This window comes from Octopus sinensis, linkage group LG26 (genome assembly GCF_006345805.1).
Source record: "Octopus sinensis linkage group LG26, ASM634580v1, whole genome shotgun sequence".
NCBI classification, from domain to species: domain Eukaryota; kingdom Metazoa; phylum Mollusca; class Cephalopoda; order Octopoda; family Octopodidae; genus Octopus; species Octopus sinensis.
This window is the reverse complement of record NC_043022.1, coordinates 17,568,109-17,586,684: the sequence shown is the minus strand read 5'-3', so window position 1 is coordinate 17,586,684 and position 18,576 is coordinate 17,568,109. Positions and strand designations below refer to the sequence as shown.

General features: G+C 37.3%; 1 protein-coding gene across 2 annotated transcripts in view; it reads right to left on the bottom strand.

The window, feature by feature from the left end:
* LOC115224747 (polyhomeotic-like protein 2) overlaps positions 1 to 18,576 on the bottom strand; it is a 50,903-nt gene that overhangs the window by 14,536 nt on the left and 17,791 nt on the right. For both annotated transcript variants that reach the window (XM_029795638.2, XM_029795639.2), the window contains exons 5-8: positions 16,872 to 16,921; positions 14,211 to 15,239; positions 11,793 to 11,961; positions 3,299 to 3,340 (exon numbers count right to left, since the gene is read on the bottom strand). In XM_029795638.2, coding sequence (XP_029651498.1) covers positions 3,299 to 3,340; positions 11,793 to 11,961; positions 14,211 to 15,239; positions 16,872 to 16,921 — 1,290 coding nt within the window. The remainder of the gene's footprint in view (positions 1 to 3,298; positions 3,341 to 11,792; positions 11,962 to 14,210; positions 15,240 to 16,871; positions 16,922 to 18,576) is intronic.

The following is an 18,576-nucleotide window of genomic DNA, read 5'->3' as shown; positions in this document are numbered from 1 at the left end:
TCTTCACTTGAATAGCTTTATACCCAGTTTGTCTCTTGGTTCTTCTACACTTGGCTGTTCATGCACACTAGCATGGGAGACATTGACTTTTTGAATGTTTTACACATTGTAAAGTCCATATTTGACAAGTGTGCAGCAGCTCACTCAGCATCATACAATCTGCCCGTGACTTTCAGAGAGAAGCCCTCTGTTGACAGTAAAGGTAAAAGCCACCTTTTCCTAAAGAAGGGGTCCTAACCCTGAAACACTAAAGTACAAGGTGAAAGTATAAACCATCAACTTGGATTATTAATTTTCTTGTAACTTGCATTGTTTCCATTTTATATTTTTAAAAATAATTAAAACCATTCATATATATATATATATATTTATATATATATATTTATATATATATATATATATAGTGAGAGAGAGAGAGAGGTCTGATCAATAAGTATCTGGACTGTTACCATAGTAACAAAGCTAAAGCATGCAGAGTGAAACTGCTTGGCAAAGATTAACCTTGAACTCTGCACTAAGTTTTAACATTGTAGCTCAATTTTGCTGTTTACAGCAGTGCTTGGAAGGAAGGTGTGTAGCGTGTGATAGTCGTATTGACCATGACAGAGAAAGTTCTCGTGGTGATACCTGCTAGGAGGCCTACGCAAAGTTGCAGAAAGTGTTTGGAGAGGAGTGTATGAGCTGCACACAAGTGCACGAGAGGTTCAGACGTTTCCAAAATGGCTGAAAATATGTTGATATTGATGAATGTTCTGTCAAGACCCGCAACCAGCAGAACTGAGAAAAACATGGCAGCTGTGTGTGCAGCTGTGAGGGGAAATTGTGAATTCACCATCCGTGAGTTATTAGAGGATGTGCAGATAAGTTACGGTTCAGTTCAGTCCATTATCTCTGAATATTTGGGTAGGAGACACATGTCTGCCAAGTTTGTGCCAAAACTGCTTTCAGTTGACCAAAAAGACACTTGGTTTTCGGTCGTACAAGATCTCCTTGATTGTGTTGAGAATGACGAAAACTTTGCACAGATATCACCAAGTTTTTGACAAAATTTGATGCAGATTCTCTGCTCAACTTTCTTTGTCATGGTCAATGCGACAATCACACGCTACACACCTTCCTTCCAAGCACTGCTGTAAACAGTGGAAGTGAGCTAGAATGTTAAAACTTAGTGCGCACTAACAGCAGAGTTCAAGGTAAATTTGTGCCAAGTGGCTTCCCTCTGTGTGAGTGCTTTAGCCTCATTACTATGGCAACAGTCCGGATACTTATTGATCAGACCATGTATTAGACAATGCTTCATGATTAAATCTATATATAGACACTGCATCAAACCCTAATGTCCACTTTGGTACCTGTTGAATACCCTTGCTACACTTCACAGACTGTAGTGGGTGCTTTCCATGTGGCACAAGCATCAGTGAGGTCACCAAGTACCTTGCTAGACAAGGTCTCTCAACTGAGCCTGGGAATAATATCAAGGGATTTGTGTCAGGTGAAAGAGGAAAAGAAACGGGAGTCTTGGTGTAGAGGAGATAAATGGCTACCCAGGTTGGAAAAGGAGAGAAGATGGTGGGGAAAAGGGGTCAAGGTGTTGCTTCAAGTTAGAGGAAAGTGAATATAAGAGGAATGGTCAAGATGATTGGAGTGGGGGAATGGGCAGGTAAGAGGGTGAAACGGAAGTAGCTGATGGACAGAGACAGAAGATATGAGTGAATGCAGTGAATGGTGAAACACGGTAAGCGTGGTCAACAGTGGACATCAATTTTTTGGAAGGGGTGGGGTGAAGGTAGAAGTGTAGTTATATCAATTCATTTTTGGGGTGGGCGATGGTGAAGTTGGAGGCAAGAGGAAGCAGCACAGATTCACAAAACCTTTATCAGCCCCTCACCAGTTATTTAACCCTTTAGCATTTAATCTAGCCATAGCCAACCCAGATATTCTACTTATTATTTTATGTTCAAACTGGCTGGATCTGGCCTCTCACACTTGCCTTATAAGGTCATTCTAATAATAAACAAACATATCATTGAAATCTTGAAGTTATGAGATAATGTGTGATTAATTCAAAACAAGGGGGAATAAAGAAGCAGAGAACATCTGACAGAATAATCTGAGTGCTAAAGGGTTAAAGCTATATATGGCTATGATATGTCCACTCAGCTTGCACCTCTCCAGTCTAGGACCCTTATTCTGTCCAGAATATCAATACACAGAATATCCAATACCTACCATCTATCACTAATCACATCTTGACATTTTTGCTTCTTTGGGTATCAACATGTTTCAAATGTCTAACAGCTATCTTGGTAGAAGCCCAAGATTATTCACCATCATAGAAAGCGGACGTTAAATGATGATAGAAACCAACACAGAAACATTTTTTCATACTCAGAATTGTCGAAGCATGGAATTAACCATCCACAAATGAGAGGTGAAAAGGGGTATACCATGTCCCTCAGAAATTCCAGGCTTACCAAAATTTGCTAGTTCTGTTCCTGATATACCTTTAAGGCTCCTTTACTCATTACTTTTTCTGGGGTCCTTTTGTGCTTTGGAACTTAACACAGTCCTTTGGCTTGTTGGATCCTGTCCAACTCATGCCAACGTTCAACACAGACATTCAATAATGATGAAGATGATGATGATGATGATGATGACTGTGCACATGCTTCTGGCTCTTTCTTTTTTGCTGTCTTGCTGCTTTCTATCCTCTCTTTTATTCTTTTCTGACAAGATAGAGTGCATCTAAGCACTGTCAACAATAAATCCTTATCATAATTTCCTTCCATGGCCTACTCACCCCCAACAAATTCCATACCTCTCTTTCTCCCTAACCCTTTTCTCTTTCCTTTATTTTCTTCCATACTCCACCCCAACAGACTCCACCCTCTCTCTCTCTCTCTCTCTCTCTCTCTCTCTCTCTCACTTCCACCTTCTCACAACCAGAAACCTCTTCCTCTCATCACAAATAGCAGCTGCCTCACATGAACTCAACACTCTATGGTTGTTGGTTCACAGTCAGTTACAAAAAAAAAGGAGGGTGGGGAGAAGAGGAAGGGCAGGGCTCATGACCTTTGGAGTTTTACTAGATTGGCAAGCTACTGAAATGAATGAGGTTTACCTCCCTAGATGTAATACTGTAAAATAATGTTTGTAATGCTGACACGCTAACCTTCTCGACATGGACATCCTATACAAGGAACAGATGTGAATGATTTGAACATAAAACAGGTTGAATGTTTGGCCCCTGGATATGGCTGGATTGAATGCTGAAGGGTTAAATGATATAAAAACTCACCTGAGCTCATTCTTTTGTCCACATTTGGGGGCCCCAGCAGACCTGAAAGTAAAATAACTTGTCATCATTGAAAATATTCAAAAAAAAAAAAAAAGAAAGAAAGAAAGAAAGATTAGCACGAACAGCCAGAATAGATGGTTTAATAATAAAAATTTCAAAGTTATTTTCAAAAGTAAGCATCATCAGTTTTAACCCTTTTGTAACTAGATTTTTGACTAAACTACATTCCTCTGCATTTCCATTCAATTCTAAAAGAGAGAACTTTGAATGGTTTTTTTAAAAACAATTATATAACCTATTTAGTAGCAATTTCCCTATAGATTGAGAAAAATGACAAACAACCTAATGGCGGTGCCCCAGCATGGCCACAGCTCATGAGCTGAAACTAGAATCAATCAAAAACCTTGATTAATTTTCAAATCTTATTGGATTCTCATCAGAAATGTCTACATCAATTTGACCAATCCCTGAGAAAGAAGCAGCAAATCTGTTGATATTCTCAACAACTACAGTAGCTACAGATATCTGGGGCTACTAATTTGCATAAAATTTTTTGTTTACCAATATATGTGATGTTCAGAACAAAACTTAATAAAAACTTCTTAATTAAATCTATGCTTGAATTTTGCCTACAAATCCTCCTAATTACAGGAAATTCAATGAAAACTTTAATATTTTCTTTAAATATTACCATACAAAACAAATTATTAGCCAATATTCAACTGGATTATATAACTGTACAGAAATATAGAAGAATTGTACACATTCTTAGACAATATTAGATTTTCGATTGAACATCAGTGCACCAAGGGGTTAAAGTAGCACAAAATATTTGGAATTTACCAAAATGCTTAAAGAAAACTATAAAGTGAAATAAATTCACATATAAATATAATTCACTGATACAAGAGATTCCTCAATGTAACTCGGCAGAATTTGTCACTTTACAAGTAAATTTTAAAACAATACTTTATAATATCTTATAACATTTTATAAGAAGGTGAAATTACATCAAAACAGCAATGTCTCACAGTCCACTGATGTCATTTGGAGCCTGCTGTGTTTTTAATAACAAAATCTCTAAGGGAGAATTTATCTCCAACATTACATTCCACTGCAAGCATCATTTCATGTGTGTGTGTGAACGTGTTATAAATGATGCACAATTTGCTCCAGTAAATGGCTTTCTTACAGATTCGAAAATGCCTGAAGCATATTTGAAATGGTAACAACTTTGCATTTATACACATCACTGCTCAGCACTGTCACCCTGCAACTTATTTACATTGAGCCACTGAATAGTGTAACCAGCCATTGAACAATTACAGGAATATCATGAGAGGGATCTTTCTCTCAGATCAGTTCACAATGTCTGCCTTTCCAGTCTCTGCTGCTGAAGAGGAGATAACCACTCTGAAATGCATGCATCCAACAATTCTAGTTAGGCGATGCTGTGAACTCATGTCAAATTGAGTGAGATCATAGACATGGCCATTGCTAGTGACACATAAAAGGCACATGGTACACTCTGTGGAGTGGCTGGTATTAGGAAGGGCAGCCAGCTGTAGAAACCAAGTCAAAACAGACGGGAGTCTGGTGTAGCACTTCAGTTGACCAGTTCCATCTAACCCATGCCAGCATAGAAAACAGACACTAAATGATGATGAGGAGGAGGATCTGTCTATAGCAAAAATAATTTCTCCGTCACAACATACAGTGAATGGTTTTCTTATGGGTTTGAATATACCTCAAACATATTTAAACTGGTAGCAAGTTTGTATATAAATCAAAATCAAAAATCAAAATCGATCAACATGAATGGAAATTGTCGCTGAGATATCAGTGCTGGTGGCACATAAGAGAACCATCCAAACGTGGCCGTTGCCAGTGCCGCCCTGACTGGCTTCCGTGCCGGTGGCACGTAAAAAGCACCATCCGATCGTGGCCGTTGCCAGCCTGGCCTGGCCTCTGTGCCGGTAGCATGTAAAAAGCACCATCCGACCGTGGCCATTTGCCAGACTTGTCTGGCACCTGTGCAGGTGGCACGTAAAAAGCACCCACTACACTCATGGAGTGGTTGGCGTTAGGAAGGGCATCCAGCCGTAGAAACATTGCCAGATCAGACTGGGCCTGGTGCAGCCTTCTGGCTTCCCAGACCCCAGTTGCACTGTCCAACCCATGCCAGCATGGAAAACGGACGCTAAACGATGATGATGATGATGATCATCATCATCGTCATTTAACGTCTGTTGTCCATACTGACATGAGTTTGACTGGGCTGGCACGCTGAAAGGCTGCACCAAAATCCATTCTGATTTGGCATAGTTTTCTAAAGCTGGATGCCCTTCCTAATGCCAACCACTCCGAGAGTGTAATTGGTGCTTTTATATGTCACCAGCACAGGTGCCCTTTGCATGACACTGGGGGTACATTTACATGCCAATTTGTGTGACACCAGTATCTGTCACAACTGCAAATTTGCTCAGTTTGATGGGTCTTCTCAAGCATGACATAATGCTAAAGATCTTGGTCACTGCCTCCATGAGGCCCAACACTCGAAAGGAACTCAGTCACCTTGCCTCCATGAGGCCCAATGCTTGAAAGGAACTCAGCCACTTTACCTTCATGAGGTCCAACACTCAAAAGGAACTCAGTCACCTTACCTTTGTGAGGCCCAACGCTTTAAAGGAACTCAACTACTTTGCCTCGGTGAGGCCCAATGTTCAAAGGATGTTCTTTGAGTGCCACCAGCACGGGTGCACCCGGCTTGACGGGTCCTCTCAAGCACAGCACATCACCAAAAATCTCGGCCACAAGTCACTGCCTCTGTGAGGCTCAAAATTCGAGGATCATGCTTCACCACCTCATCCCATGTCTTCCTGAGTCTATCTCTAGTACAGGTTCCCTCCACAGTTAGAGATTGGCACTTCTTTACACAGCATATATATACACACACACACACAAAACCATATATATGTGTGTGTATACACACACACACAAAACTATATATATATATATGGTCTTGTTACAGACTAATTTGGTGTTTGAACCCCCAAAATATATATGAAAACATGTTTACCAAAATATCAATTTTAATCTTCAATTGAGTCTTTAGGTCAAGATTCTTATGGAAATTGTACAAAGTAAGACTATGTCTTGAGAGAGAGAGAGAGAGAGAGAGAAGCAGGCAGACACTGCATTCTTTTTAAGTGGATTGTTGAGAATTAGGTGTTAAAGTTCATTTGTGATAGTTAGTATCTTCAGAACAGAGACAATTGAGATATGAGCGAAATTTGCAGACCTTTTAAAACCATAGGCACACATGAACCCTAATAACTAATTACAACAGATCCTATTCAAACACAGAGAAAAAAAAAACTGAAGCACATCATACAATTAAAATCAAATATTGTTAAAATAAAAAATGACCCCTCAACTGAATTACTGATAGCAATCCCAGATAAGGTGCTACTTGAATCCTGATGGTTAAGTGAACTGCAAAGATATACAAGAAAAGTACTTTGTCCAGATCACAACAAATCAAAAGACATAAATTTACAGATCTAAACTCATCAACAAGTCTTAATGTTTTCTCAATTTGTTTGCTGTCCAAATTTATTTCTACTTTGAAGGATTATCCTTTTTGTTTCCCAAATTGTTTAGCATTTAAAGCAATGGCCATATCTGGCCCAAATATTTCACCCGTTTTATGTTCAGACTGGCCGGATCCAGCCTCTCCCACCTACATTACACAATGCCATTCTAAAATTAAACAATCACATAATCAAAATCTTGAAGATATGAGATCATGCATGATTCATTCTTTAGCATTTAAATTGGCCAAAATATTCGACATGTCTCATGTTCAAACTGGTCAGATCCGGCCTTCCATACCTACCTACAATGTATTTTCACATCATTGAAATCTCAAAGTCACAAAATAATTGCCCAATTAATTTGAAACAATGTAAATGAATATGTATTACATTTGATGGAGCAATCTGAATGCTAAAGGTTTAAGTCAAAGACTCGTTGCTATCTTTGAAGACTTTCCATCAGATCTCCATAAATTTTGATTTCTACTCTTTCTTGACGGACACTGAATGCTATTTCCACAAATAACTGGTATGAAATGGTTAAAAGTGAGGATCAAAACTGGGTCAAAAATTAAATTGCTAGGATGAGTGTCTACATAAGTGAAAAAAAAAAAAAAAAAAGAAAAAAAAGAAAAACATTTCTCAGATAAGCAACAGAGAACATGTTATAAATGGCAAGAGATTTGTTAGTCTTTATGGCTAAGTTTAACACTTCTCCATTCAGATTACTTCTCTGTCAAATATAATGCTTATTTATTCACATTGTTTTGAATTAATCATGCATTATCTCATGGCTTTGAGATTTCAATGATGTGATTGTTTATTCTTTGAATGATGTTGTAGGGCAGGTACAAGAGGCCAAATCTGGCTAGTTTGAACATAAAACAAGTGATATATATGGGCTTATGTTGGCTGGTTTAAATGCATTCCACATTCCTGCTCAATTATTTATGATCAAGTAATGTAAATTTCAATTTAACTATCCTTGATGGGAGGTGAAATTTCAATTTGAGAAATTTTGAAATGTTTATTTAAACAAAAATTGGGGGAAAAATTTGAAATAGTTTTTTAAAAAATTGAAATTAACACTTAAAATTCTATAAAGAATTTTCAAGAAATTAAGTTTGAATCAATAAAAATATCAGTTTTTTCTTAAAATGTTAATTTAGTTACCTCAAAACCTCAACACTTGATCTTATTTGAAAGAAAAAAAATCTAATGACATCATTCTTAAAAATTTTTTAATGATTAAAAGAAAGAGAAAATAGCGGTTTCAAATTTCAGTATATCTAACAATTTCGAGGGAATAGGTAAGTTGATTACATTGACTCCAGAGTTCAACTGGTACTTATTTTATCGACCACAAAAGAATGAAAGCAAAGTTGACCTCAAGCAGAATTTGAATTCGGAATGTAAAGACGGAAGGAAAGCTGACAAGCATTTTACCTAACATACAAACAATTCTGCCAGCTCACCACCCTAAAATAAGGAGAAAATACTAAGAAATACTATCCATTATAATTAGATATGATTAATAATAAATAACTGTGAGATAGACAAAAGCTGATAGAAGAAAAGACAGAGTAAATGTCTGAATGAGTATGACTAGACAAAACAATGAGTCTTGATTTGCCACCAGGATTGCATGACATCCTTGAGTATGTTACTTAATACTTAAATGGGTCAGACACAACACAAGGAGATAGCATTACAGAATTTAGTAAAGTTAGCTTGAAATATCACGAATATAGCTTATAATACAAGAGGATTCGTCGAGCTGACTTGGAAATGAAGTTTTTAGGTGTGCTAATATGAGCTAATAAGTTAGAAGATTCATTATCACATATGTGTATGTATATAGACATACACACACACAATGGATCGCTGCTGTAAGCAGAAGAAAGATTGCAAAATAAACAAACCATGATAGAAGCTGCTAAGAATGAGGCCCCATTTTTAATGAGCAGACCAAAGTGGCTTTGAAAATGAATGCCAAGAGAATAAAGAGTGAAGGAGGATGTCTGAACAGAAACAGACTAAAGAGAAAGAAAAAAGGTAATTAATACAGAAAAAGAACAACAACAAAATGTAATAAATAGATTAGCTATTAGCAACAGCAGCAGTATTTTATAATGAATAGTAATTAGCACACCCGACATAATTGGGTGTATAATAAACAGATCATGAAAATAGGTCAGGTAGAAAGATAGCCAAATCAAAGAAATGAAAGAGAAACCATTACAAACAGAATTAACAACAACAAATAGAAAACTAATTACTTGAGTGAAAAAAAGGAATAAATGAATAAACTAATTAAGGAAATAAAATTTTTAAAATTCTGAAGAAATATATTTCAAAGATGGTAATTTTGATTTTTAATTTCAAATTGTTAAACCTGAGTTATTCCATAAATAAATGAAGTGACTTAAAACTATTTCAGTGAAAATATAATTCAAATAATATAACTGAAGGGAAAAAACCCAAATTTTGTTGTAAGAATTCTAATCTCAGGTTTATGTCTCCCTGCAATTTTAATTTTTATAAAAAGCATTGGTGTTGATGCCATGTAAAAAAAAGCAGCCAATACACTCTGTAAAGTGGTTGGTGTTAGGATGGGCATCAAGCCATAGAAATCATGCCAGAACAGACAATTGGTGCCTGGTGCAGCTCTCAGGCTTGCCAGCTCCTGTCAATCTGTCTACCCATGCTAGCATGGAAAACAGACATATGATGATGATGATTTCAATTATTATCAATTTGAAATTAATGTTTAAAATTCCCACCAACAGCCTAAATATTTAGCCAATTCAGAAATAATTTTGGCTTGATTTTTGAATAACTAATTTTCGTTAATGACAAAGAGAAGAAAAGGAGAAAAATTCAAAACTCAAAAGATCCCTATTTATCATGTAAAATAATTTATATATGGTTTCAAATTTTGGCACAAGGCCAGCAATTTCAGGGGACAGGAAAAGTTGATTACATCAACCCCAGTAACTGATACTTATTTTATTTATTTTAACATTTTGCTGGTCATATTCTTAAAGAAAAGTAGTGTTTGTAGATAATGCAGTATTTGGAGAGATTTAATAAATTATTTCATTATTGAAATGATGGTGTTTGGAACATAACTTAATAACAGGTTTTGGAATGAAATTATGAGAAGAGGTTTGAAATTAGATATAAATCATTAAAACAAGAGATTTGCATTATGAAATATTGAGCAGCTTGAAATATAGAGCAGTATGAAAAAGTGAAGAGTTACTGAAGCTTCTTTACATGTTTATTATGAAATATAAAATTAGAAGTTTCCTGATCCATCACATTTAATTTGTTGGACTAAAGTCATTACTACAGCTTTCTTTGAAAGCAGAAATTGGGCCATGATTAGGGGGTCTTAAAACTCAACACCTTACTGATGTCACTTTGTTGGGCTTTTTTTTTAAACAACAGCTAGAGGAATAAGAAGAATACCATCCTGGCATTACTTACACAGAAAGGTTCTGATGAGCAGGTAGAGTTATAATAAAGAACTACCAGAGTCAACAAAGCATTTTCAAGAAGTTCTGTGAAGAAGTCAGGGACAGAGTTTTCACACAGCAAGTGCAGAGACAAGAACTGTAGAAAAAGAAGAGCGTGCTGTGCGCTAGAGAACATTTTTTGAGAAACTGTCTCATATTCATGTATACTGCATGGATTGCACATCTCTCTCTTTCTCACTTTCCAGGTGGGAAAGCTACATATTCCCCTATTCAGCAAGACATCTGCCCCTCTCTCTATCATAGTTTCTTTCTCTAGTCTATACCCCAACTACACTGAAAGGTCTTATCTTGCAGGTATTTGGCAACCTCACTAGTGCTAGTGCTACATCAAAAGCACCCAGTACACTCTGTAGTAAAGTGGCTGGTATTAGGAAGGGCATCAAGCTGTATAAACCATTTCCTCTATGAAACATTTTAAAAACACAAAATGAAAGCCATCGCCACTCACCGTCTCTTTCACCCTCTCTCTTTCTCTCTGAAACATTAAAAAACACAAAACAAACGCCATCGCCACTCACTGTCTCTCTCACTCACTTTCTTTCTCTCTTTCTTTTTCTCTCTCACTCTGCCACTCACTTCTTTGAAGTAAGTGTGACACACATGCCAGTTACGTACAAAAAGAACAAATTGGCATATTAATATTATTGATGATAATAATAATAATGGTTCCAAATTTTGCCACAAGGGCAGCCATTTTGAGGGAGGGGATGAGTTGATTACATCGACCCCAGTGTTCAACTGATACTCATTATATTGACCCCCAAAAGGATGAAAGGCAAAGTTGATCTCTGCAGAATTTGAACTCAGAGTGTAGTGACAGGCAAAATACCACTAAGCATTTCATCCAGCATGCTAACAATTCTGCCAACTCGCTGCCTCTAATAATAATGGCTTCAAATTTTGAGGGGACAGTAGAGGTTAATTATATTGATCTCAGTATTTGACTGGCACTTATTTTATCAAACTTGGAAGGATGAAAGAGCCAAGTTAACCTCAATGGAATTTGAACTCAGAATGCAAGGATGTATGAAATGTTGCTAAGCATTTTACTCGACATTCTAACAATTCCGTCAGGTCACCGCCTTTGTCAGAGTGAATATGGGTAAGAACCAAGTCTTATTAACCTGTTTGACATGGAATAGAAGCAGCAGATTCGCTTCATTGGTGAGCCCAGCCATGAATAAAGTGGTAAAAATGGACAGCAGCAGCAGCAGCTTTGCAAGTAGCATTCCAGGGGTTCAAACTTAATTATGAAGAGGAAAATATTGCAGAAACTTATTTCGATTATTTTTCAAATTTTTTAAAAATTGAAGAATTGTGAAGAAGAAAGAATAAAAGAGAAGATATTTATAAAACCTTCAGCCTCTCCATCTCTTGTTTCAGTGTCATCCGCCATGGGGACATCAGGATCATGGCTTGAGCCATTGGTTTCTTCTTGTTCAGACTCTTTCTCTACATTAGTGGTGCTGGCATTGCTGCTGGACTTTGAAGGAATGTATTCCGTCAGCAACGATGACCTTTGAACCTAAACAATAAACAAAGCAAATTGTGACAAACATTTGTGTGAACATTTAGCATTACATTAAGTCTCCCCAGTGGCCACAGAAACTGTGATGCTCAAGCTTATTCTTAAGAGCACTGACAATGTAAATTAAGGGCCAACCATGACAAAAGTGTTGCAAATCAGTTGAATATGGCTCTTGCACATTGTCTGACTTTAAAAGAGCAGCACACCGTAAAATATTTTAACAATTCAACAGTCAATAACCTTCCCCAGAGGATCTAAGTATGCCAGATAATACGAAAGGGCCATATGTCTAGGCTGGTACATCTTACTATATTGAGCACAACAGACAATATCCTCAATGGAAGTCATCTATTTTGAGAGATGTACAAGTGACAACTTAGTGTCTGTAGACAACACCAACACACTATCATTACAGATACAAACAAACTGGTGTGCAAGGTGCCATCTCTACATATGAGCATAACACAACTAAAACCCTCAAAATTGCTACAATTATTAGATTTTCCCAGCTTTAGGACCAGGATATACTTTAACTTTGATCTGTCAATAACTTATGGCAAAATTTGTGACTGCGGAGGACATGCGTAGGCTCGAAAGAAATGAAGCTAGCATGATCCGCTGGATGTGTCATGTCAGTGTGCACACACAACAAAGTGTAAGCGCCCTGAGAGAAAAGTTGGACATAAGAAGTATCAGATGTGGCGTGCAAGAGAGACGTTTGTGCTGGTTTGGTCATGTACTACGGATGGATGAAGAGAGATGAGTGAAGAAGTGCCACTCCCAAACAGTTGAAGGAATCCAGGGTAGAGGTAGATCCAGGAAGACATGGGATGAGGTGGTCAAGCATGACCTTCAAACATTGGGCCTCACAGAGGCAATGACAAAAGACTGAGACCTCTGGAGATATGCAATGACTGCAAAGACCCAACAAATGAAGTGAGTTCACAGCTGTATCCTACACCAGTTTTGTATAACCAGCACCAGCCCATTCAAAAGTACCTTGGATCGTAGGACAACCTGCTGTGCTTGAGGAGACCTATTGAGTCAAGTACATCAACATCAAAATCAAATGGAAATTGTAGTTGTGATACCCGTGTCGGTGGCACATAAAAAGCACAATCCAAATGTGGCTGATGCCAGCGCTGCCTTGACTGGCTTCCGTGCTGGTGGCATGTAAAAAGCACCAACCAATCATGGCCGTTGCCAGCCTCCTCTGGCCCCTGTGCCGATAGCACATAAAAAGCACTCACTACACTCACAGAGTGGTTGGTGTTAGGAAGGGCATCCAACTATAGAAACACTACCAGATCTGACTGGAGCCTGGTGCAGCCTCCTGGCTTTCCAGACCCCAGTCAAACTGTCCAACCCATGCTAGCATGGAAAACAGACGTTAAACAACGATGATGATGACGTTGATGATTTGTGAATCAAAAACTGATTTTTGTATAAATCCGGGATGTTGCTTTACACATACAAACACCACGGGTTGCACCTAAAAAAGACAACCAGAATGCAGAGAAGAGGATCAAATAGTTCAATCTTTTCTAAGTGATTCTCTCACAATTCTAATTTTCCCCAGAAACAGTTCAAAACTTATTCTGATGATCAACAGTCAATTCACAGTTACCTTTGTCACCAACCCTCTTCTTCTCATCCTAACCCTTACAAAATAAAATAATTTAGAACTAAGAGCCCATACTAGGTACGTTAATCACCTAGGACTGATTGCAAAATCTTTCAAAACTGCAATAATTAGAAGCTTGGACAGGTGAGCTTCTCTTAACATAGACAGTAATTACTCAAAAAAATGGCACTGAAAACAAAGCTGCACTGAATGAACTTGTATTAGAAAATAAATAACTATTTCAATAAAGTTTGATGCCAGTCTTGAACATAGCATCTGCTTATATAAACAATTAAGCATTTTAGAATTCTTTGTGATGATAATTATGCATGCCAATTAGTGGTAGGATGGTCATTGCATCAGCTGCCAAGCTTTGTGGATTGTATTCCATTATTAATTGAAACTAGGATAGGACAGACAGCAGAAACAGTAAAGCAACAGATTAAATGCCTTAAACTAGTGTTTTTCAAAAGGAAATAAATAAATACAGACTTCCATCTTGCCATGGTTAACAAAATAAAATACCAACAGACGAGTATATTGATAGCCTCATGCCTTGTCTAAAGAAATTGTTAATTAAAACAACAAAAGTCAATAAAAGGGAAGTGAAAGAAAAACTCACCGGAAATGGTTCTGGACCTTCGTGGATAATAAAGCCTTCAATAACATGAGTTAATATATGAGGTTTGACAATAGCCTTCTGTTTCTCAACTACAACAGAATTGTCCAGCATATTTGGTGCAGGATGTTGTGATTTCCCAGAAGAAACATCCATTGATTCAACCTGCCTGGTTTCTTGGGTGGTTGTTGGAGGCTGTGGAGCATCGACCTGGGCTCTTTTCTCTTGCTTTTGCTCAGATGTTGACTGCTTTGAAGTGGATTCTGTGAGGGTTTTCTTCTCTGAAGTGCTTTCCATCATGGCTATTGTCTTGCGCCCTGTTTCAACTTCAGAGTCTGATTGACTCTTTGGCAGACTAGTGGCACCATTTGTCTGGCTGGTGGGGGTAGTTGGTTTGGAGAGACTAGTAGGCATGCTGGGCTTTGTTTGGGACCCTGTTGACAAAGGGTTGCTTTTTTTTGTACGCACTTTTGTAGTTTGCTTTGGTGTGATGGTCGGAATATTGAGTTTCGGACCAGAATTTGGTTGCATAGATATATTTGTTGGGTGTATTTTTGCAGTGTTTGACCCTTTTGATGTTGAAGGTAAAATTGTTGAAAGTCCTTTATTGCCTTGATTTGTTGTTTTTGTGGGGACACCAACAGTTTTAGCTTGCAGACCAGTTGTCATGTCAATGAGTTTGGCAGTTTTCGATGAGTTAACAGGCTGCATCCCAGTTGGGATTGCAGTGGCTGCAGCAACCATAGACGGTTGCTGTTGAAGTGGTGTAGCAGTACGAATATAGAGAGGCTGACCAGCCAAAATAGTTGGCGATTGAGTTGCAAGTAAGGGTTGGTGGGCTGCAAGAGGGATACCCTGCTGTAAGCTGGCCATAGCTTGCAGCATTGCTGGATTTGTAAGCATTGGTTGAGATGCAAAAATTTGGCCACCACTGGTTACAAGTTGAGACTGACTGTTCATGCGAAGAGGTGATTGGGAATTGATCAGCTGAGGCTGTGAAACAACAGTGTGACAAGCTGACTGATTTTTGGACTGGAAAGGTTAAGAAAAAAAACATCAATAAAGAGAAAAAATTTTCATAAACCATCGGCCAATTACAGAAAATTAAACTCTACTACCTTTATTGTTTCACTTTATTTTATTTTATTTCATTTCCCCACTTTGTTGTATCTTATCCTGTTTTATTTTATTCCATTTTTTCCTCGCCTTCCTCCCTACATATCCTACAAACGGTGTTGCCCTGTTATCTTACAAAACATTAATAATATGTTACAGAAACATAAATCTTTAACACTGTTCATGAATGAATAACTGGGAATGGTTTCTGTTACTGCTTTCAGAGGCCCAGAAAAGTTTTAAAACTCGTGCTCCTACCCTACTCAAACTAATGAAATACTCATTAAATACGTTTTGCTATTGCTGGCTCTGGAAGATTCTAAAGCAAGAGCAAAATGTTAAGCATGTTGATGATGGACACTTCGGAATACCTGTAATAAGATATGAATTGTTAGGTCTTTGGAAATCACACGCCCTATCAACTGTAAAATGTCACTCAAATCAGAATAAGAGATTTGTGTTCCGTGGTCTAATAACCTTTTCCATGGAGAGTTCCACAGTTTTCTAGTTATCCACAGAAACATATGAGGGACTTGGAAGAAAAAAAAAAATAAAACAAAACTGTTTTAGTTTTCAGAAAAGAGTAAAGTCTAAACAGAATAGACAAAATAAAAGACAAACTATCAAAAGACTCTTTTAGTCTCTACTACTTTCAGTCATTTGACTGCAACCTGTTAAAGAATTGTCTTTAAGAGTTTTAGCTGATTATATCTACTCCAGGAGAGTTAAGGGAAAGCTGACTTGGATGGGATTCAAATTGAGAGACATAACAAAGTTCTGCATTCTACCCAATACTGCCATCTACTGAGTAGACACATACTTTGTTTGTGGGGTTAACAAGGCAACCAATGGTTTCACATGAAGAGAGCTTCGCAACTGTTCAAGTGTGCAATATGAAAACAAGTGTCAGTACTTGTCTTCATTTTAGATGAGAATACATGAGGTTATACAAGACTATATATAAGACCTGTTTCAACACACTAAATTTTTGACAAGGCTTTGGTTGACCTAAAGCTTTGGGAGAAGATATTTGCCCAAGTAGCCATACGCTGGGTTTGAATCATATGGTCATGGCTCATCTGCTCTTTATAATGTTTTCATACATTTCTCTAACTGATATGGTTGCTTTTGGCAATGATATAAACGTTCTCTGTACAACAAAAACAATGTTATATATTCAACAAGAGTCACAATAACAAAATGATGAATTTTTCTTTCGAAAATTTTACCTTAATTTCAACACAATTAAATAATCAAATTTTATTAATTTGGAAGTGCCTATTAAGTTGTTATTTGGATGATTTTATAAATATTGTAATAACAATTCTGTCCAAACATAGCAAAACACTTCAAGTGAATATCAATCTCTCAATTACCTTATCCACTGAGTTTCTACAAATGTCGGAAAAAAAAAAACTGATTTCTTTTTCCAATGAAAAAAATTCAATGACTAAATAGAAATTTTATTTTAAATAATTAAAATTTAATAATGCCAGAAATTAACAACATATAAAGCTTTCAAGACATATATAGAACAGAGATATTTACCTGTGAGACAAAAGCTGGATTGCCAGAAGGTCCTTGGCCAGGTAAAACACCTGGAAAAAGAAATTATTACAAAATTTAGTAATATTTAACAGATTTTATGCAAGAAAACATTTGTACAGGTTCTGTCACAAAAGCTAGTAATTTAGACGTGGAGGCGCAATGGCCCAGTGGTTAGGGCAGCGGACTCGCGGTCGTAGGATCGCGGTTTCGATTCCCAGACCGGGCGTTGTGAGTGTTTATAGAGTGAAAACACCTAAAGCTCCACGAGGCTCCGGCAGGGATGGTGGTGATCCCTGCTGTACTCTTTCACCACAACTTTCTCTCACTCTTACTTCCTGTTTTTGTTGTACCTGTATTTCAAAGGGCTGGCCTTGTCACTCTCTGTGTCACGCTGAATATCCCCGAGAACTACGTTAAGGGTACACGTGTCTGTGGAGTGCTCAGCCACTTACACGTTAATTTCACGAGCAGGCTGTTCCGTTGATCGGATCAACCAGAACCCTCGTCGTCGTAACCGACGGAGTGCTTCCAAAAAAAGTAATTTAGACAAAAATTCAAACAGGGATATGTTAAGTCATTATAACCAGAAAGGCTGTGGCAAAATTAATTAGAGATACACATGTGGTAGAAATACATTATTAACACTTTGGTTCCAATTTCTGGTAGCACCAACTGTTATATCAATGTTACAAAAACGATAAGAAATTTTTGTGAAAATAATCTTTTCGTCAAACCTACTGTGTGAGTCAGTCAATGTAAGGGAGACAATCATTTTCTACATAAATACTGGGCAGGACTAGAAGGTGGAATTTGAAGTTGAGGAATAAAGAAAGTGCACAGAATATACATATTCTTTCTTTTATGTAAAGTAAGCCCCATACAGTGAACTGTGTGATGCCTAGTTTACATAAAAGGAAAGCTCATCGTTGGAAGCACCGAAGCGTGTTTCATGTGTATGCAAAGCTGAATTCATATTGAGGAAAAATCCCTTAAGGATGAGGGAGAGAATTCTCACATCTGTCAGAGGCTTGCTTACAAGCTGAACTAAACATAATTGAGTTTCCAATGTTGATATCTATTAATCTTCAAAACCAAATAAAATTCATCTTTGAAGAACACTCTCACATTTTCATTTTGTAATAAGGGGTGATTTTGATTAGCAAAAGAGATATGCTACAACTGACTGAATTGATACTATAATGTTAATTCTATCATCTCCACAGCTTTCATTTTACTCATTCAAAAACATTGAAAAGTTGACTTGCATTTGCTAAAGTTATCCTTTAATAATCCTCCTGAGAGCCACTGTGCCTTTCATTTTTCGGAGGTTGTTAAAATATAGATTAGTCAAATATTAAGGCCAATATATTTCACTCTACGTACTCTGAAGTGTGTGGCCTTCTGCATCTTTTAGAAATCATTGCTTCAAAAGATTTTTCAGTGTAGACCAACAGAAACTAGGGAGCACCAGGCCTTAAAACACTGTGGTCACTAATTTAAGCTCGGGGGAAATATTTTAAGGATTTGTGTGAAAAAAAGAGTTCCAGCAGTGTTCATCAGAAAAAGTTGACAAAGAAGTTTCATCAAAATTGTTAATATCGATAAAACATTATTAGAAAAAAAAAAAACATTTTGGTTTTGGATGTCAAATTATTTCTGCTCTGTTTAAAAAAATGATACAACTGTCGTGATAAAACAAGGAGAT